The sequence below is a fragment of the Bison bison genome, unplaced genomic scaffold (assembly GCF_000754665.1).
Source record: "Bison bison bison isolate TAMUID 2011002044 unplaced genomic scaffold, Bison_UMD1.0 scf7180017860914, whole genome shotgun sequence".
NCBI classification, from domain to species: Eukaryota; Metazoa; Chordata; class Mammalia; order Artiodactyla; family Bovidae; genus Bison; species Bison bison.
The window spans coordinates 52,005-57,052 of record NW_011491486.1 but is presented as its reverse complement, the minus strand read 5'-3'; the positions used below and the strand labels follow the sequence as shown (position 1 = coordinate 57,052).

The window sequence follows — 5,048 nt, the reverse complement described above, 5'->3', positions numbered from 1 at the left end:
TCCAAATCTGATACTTTTGAATTATATGTAGCAAACCTGAGAAGGGGGGAGGTATTTATTATATATTAGTATCATGGCTTCCTTACTAAACTATGAGTTCCTTAAGGTCAGTAACCAAGTCTCAGTATGCTTATATTCCCTGTAACTTACGTGTACATATGCGCCCAATAAATGTTACTTGAATGAAGGATTGTCCTTCCTTTGTCTCATTGAGTGTCCTTTAAAATCATTTTAGCAATTGGATTTTTATACTAAGAAAAATTTTATACTTTAGCTTTACCAAACTAAAACTGAATTCCTTTTCTTTTACAGGTGCAGGAGACATTGTTGCAATCATGATTGGCAATCTGAAAGGCACCAAAATTCTACAATCTATTCAAAGAGGCATACAAGTAACAATGGTCATTGAAGTAGGGAAAAAACATGGTCCTTGGGTGAATCACTATTCGATTTTTTTTGTTTCTGTGTCCTTTTTCATTATTACGGCGGCAACTGTGGGCTATTTTATCTTTTATTCTGCTCGAAGATTACGGAATGCAAGAGCTCAAAGCAGAAAGCAGGTTTGTAATGATCCTTTCTTCCAATTTAAAAATATTTTACTGTTTTAATTGTAGATTCAGTATCATTCATTTTAATATGCTTCCCTTGCTGGACAATGATCCATGCGTGTATTTTGTGAAAACTGGTAGATTTTAAAAGTATGTCAGCATCTGTACTCTCAGATCTTTTATTTTCTGAAACTGGTCTAAGGCCTTAATCCTACTGGGTTAAATCTTCTAATACTTTATTAGAGAGCACAGCAAGCATTTAAGTATATATGGGTATAAATACATATGTCCTTTTGCACATTTTTCTAAATGACAAAAGCATTTCATATGCAATATAGAAAATTTAGAAACTAGAAAGTATGAGGTGGTGGTTTAGTCACTAAGTCGTGTCCCACTCTTGAGACCCCGTGGACTGCAGCCTGCCAGGCTCCTCTACCTATCCATGGAATTCTCCAGGCAAGAATACCAGAGTGGGTTGCCATTTCCTTCTCCTGTGTGCCTATGCCTGTGTTCATTTGCATTTGGGGGCAGGGCTGGGAAGAGAGACTAGGCTGAATATTATGAGTAGGCAAATGTAAAGATCTAATTGTTCACAATATAGTACTTGATTCCAAACAGAGTGACAGAGTCATAATTTCTCCCATATATTAACAATTGGTGTATAAACAAGTACAGAGTATAGAAATAATAGAACAAAAATACTGAAGTATCATTGAACAGGGAAGTCCCTGTTTGTCTAATGTTGATCCTACTACCTTTAAACTGCCCCTCATCCCTCTGATATCCTCGCTTCTCTTCCTTACTCAACTCAACTTCCATAGCCATTCCCATGCATGTATCTTCAGTTTCCTTGGCCCTTCTCTCTCTTTGTTATACTTGCTGTCAAAACCCAATCCTGATTGTATCCTACTTCCCACCCATTCTGTGCCTGTTCTTTGCTTAGCTGAAGTAGCAGAAAAATATTAGCATCTCTGCAACTGGCTAATCTCACTTTAAATTTGTGACCACAAACTCAGAGTGAGTTTGCTTAATGCTGCCCAACAATCATACCATCTTTTCTTAGCCATTTCTTCTTCTTTCATAGATGACTAATCATACACATTCCTTTCTCTTCAAACCTCTAGTACTTACCTCCAGTTTTACTCTCAACTTGTATTTTGGGTCTTATTCCACTGAGAAAATTGAAGTAATCAAGAGTACTTCCACAAGCTTCTACCACATTTCTGCATCTGTGTCTATACCCGCTATCCTCCGCTTTGTCTTCTGTTACTGTAGACACCCAAACACACTAGTAATTGCTTCCATTTTCAAAAGAACTTCTTTTGACCCCAGGCCAGAAAACTTGGGAGTTAATTCTTTATTTTTCTCTTTCTCTCACTTCCTGTATAACCTCTATCAGTAAGTCCTTTGTTTCTACCTTCATTGTGTATCCAGGATCTGATTACTTCTTAGCACTTCCTTTACTTCCACTCTGATCCACACCACAATCATTTCTTAACCTCTTCTCCCTCTCAAGAATTCTAAACACAACAGCAAAGCTGTGTACCACTTCTCCAGAATGTTCACTAGGACTTTAAGGCTTTCAGCTGATCACATAGTGGGGGGCAAGATTATATTTTATATGTACTTAAAAGTTTCTCCAAAGACAGATTCTGACCATTTCATGCACTTTTTCTCCAATAAGCAAAGATGAACCCAATTTATTTGAGAGTGGGGGAGCAGTGAGGATTTCTAGACGGCAAGAAAATAAGCTTAGGAATAGGTGAAAAATTAAAATCTTACTATAAAAACTTTGTAAAGATTTAGACACCAGCATATGGTAAGGAGTGATGATTATCTCAATGTTTAAAGTTAATTGACTTCTGTACTTCTCTTTAAAGCAGCAGCTTATCACATTGGTGGCAGGTTCAGCCTGTTACTAGCTGTGGTCAAAAGGATGTTTAAAATTCCTGTGCCAGACGATTCAGTAGTCTCACACTGTGTTAATATTTGACATTTGTATATTGTGCTGGTTTTTATCTCTGAGACTGGAAAGAAATTGGTGTCCAGTGTAATGAACTATTCAAAGGTTATAGTTACAATAAGAAGAGTGTTTGGTTTGTGAATGTTCATGGTGAGGTATGTATTTCTGTTCTTCAAGTGCTATGTGAAGTCTGTTAACATGGCATTAAACCCCATAAGCAAATAATATAGTTCATAGAGAACTACCTGGTATTGCACAAGCTACATTGATATTTAACTCTGATCTCATCACTGGTTTAAGTAATTTTCATAGTTTTATTTCTTAGAAAAGTTAACTTCTGTACAAATAGTTAAGAATAGCATTAAAACTTCTCACCTTTTAGAGAAGGCTTTGAGAGGGCATCTTTCACTATTTAATGGGCTGTATCTGATTATTCTTTGGTGACTAAAAGATTAAATATATGAGACTGATGATCCCTTCTGCTTGTATATACTTGAGAGTGCTGAAATGTCATTTACATGTTATTTAATTTTCATAACTTCCTATGTTTAAGATGTAGAGCTTGATGCATATGATAGTTATAACTATCACTAAATATTTGACTACGTTATCTCCACTTCACTGGTCGAAATGGTGCTGAAACTGAGCTATAAAAATTTACCTTCATTAGAACATTAGGAATTCATTAAATTATTTGGGTATGTCTTCCCTCTGAACCATTTTGACACATAGCAGATAATGTGAGGCAAATCGATAAATGTATAACCATAAATTTGATGACCAAAATGCCAAAGTATAATGGACAGCATGTAGTGGTTGTATGCCTGATAAGCCATAGTATGCTGTGTAAGAACACACATTATCCCTGGTTTTGTGGATGGAAAGCTTTTAAACAAGATGAAAAGTATCAATGGGTTGTGAATGAAAATAACATATTAGGCATTATATGGTGGATTCAGGGAGAAGGCAGTGGCACCCCACTCCAGTACTCTTGCCTGGAAAATCCCATGGATGGAGGAGCCTGGTAGGCTGCAGTCCATGGAGTCGCGAAGAGGCAGACCCTGAGCGACTTCCCTTTCACTTTTCACTTTCATGCATTGGAGAAGGAAATGGCAAGCCACTCCATTGTTCTTGCCTGGAGAATCCCAGGCACAGAGGAGCCTAATGGTCTGCCATCTATGGGATCGCACAGTTGGACACGACTGAAGTGAGTTAGCAGCAGCAGCAGCAGCAGGTGGATTCATGTTTTCACCGGGGACTACCCTAACCGAAGACAAGAAAGAGTATGGAAAACCTTATGGCATGCTCAGACTAAACTGAATTTGGGAGTGACCACTATACACATGACTCTGGCATGGGACACCCTGCATTTTGGGGATACAGTGCATGTACCTTAACCTTATTCAAGCAATCAATACTCAATGGAAACAAGATACATGTTGGGTTAAACATCGGCCAGTGAAACCAAAGAGGGCTCTAGGTGAAATAGAAGCTGGCCTTGGTGTAATGGAACAAGCTGAATTCACTTTTAGTGAAAAGTGTCTTTCAGAAGAAAAGAAATTACTCTGACATAGACAGATTTGTAGGAATCATCTTCCAAGAGCAAATAAAAGAATGGGAATCTACTTGGAAAGATGATAAAGACTGGGTAATAAGGTCACACAAAGCCAATAATAATGCTAGAGAATGCTAGCATTCAGCACTGGGAAAGAGCATATACTCTGACACAACAGGGTCTGTTAACTATTTTACTTCGAATGGAGATCCAAGTAGTCATGGGGTAATGGCTTTTCATTTTTACTTATGGAAGTTGAAGAGCATCTTTGAGACACATGCAGATCCTCAAACTTATGGAAATTTTCTGAGTGAAATTGTAACTTACATTATTGATCTCTGACTTTTACAAAAGGATGGACCAATGAGATGAGGTATAGGAATAATGCTGAATGATGCACATGTTTTCCCCATGGAAGGGAGATGGTCTTGCTGCACAACAGTCAGTGGGAAAACTGTATAATAGTGTGACTTGAAACAAATGATGGGCTTTGTCCTCAGCTAACATGGAACCTAGAAATGACATCACCGCTGGTGATAACACTTGTCCATGATATCTGATATGTGGGCAAAGAACAATTATTCTAGGAAGATTTAATAAACACTTCTGTGATACTTCCCAATTTCTTTTGTAACCAAATGAAACCTGGTTACATCAAATATTGTGATGGTGTAATACTGGTATTGTTGGTAAGATTCAGCTGCCTTATATAAACAAATTTTATGATAATCAAATGTATTGGGAAACTGAACTAAAACCTCCCAGCATGTGATGTCAATGGAGAGTGACTAGCCTGAGGAAGAATTAGATGTAGTTCATTACTTTAAATAGCTCTTTACAAGGTTATCACAAAGTTCAAGTGGCCATAGATCAAGGGAGTAAACATAATTAAATTGTTACATCAATATAAAGATGTCTTAAATGGTCTTATTATGACTAGAAGAATAATTTATCTGAGCCTATTTTCATCCTTCGTTGCCTT

The 5,048-nt window shown here is 37.3% G+C and overlaps 1 protein-coding gene across 1 annotated transcript in view; it reads left to right on the top strand.

The window, feature by feature from the left end:
* Positions 1-235: 235 nt before the first annotated feature.
* RNF128 (ring finger protein 128, E3 ubiquitin protein ligase) overlaps positions 236-5,048 on the top strand; it is a gene marked incomplete at its 5' end in the record, with an annotated part of 34,046 nt that continues 29,233 nt past the window's right edge. Inside the window, one exon of the mRNA XM_010832358.1 lies at positions 236-560. Coding sequence (XP_010830660.1) covers positions 236-560 — 325 coding nt within the window. The remainder of the gene's footprint in view (positions 561-5,048) is intronic.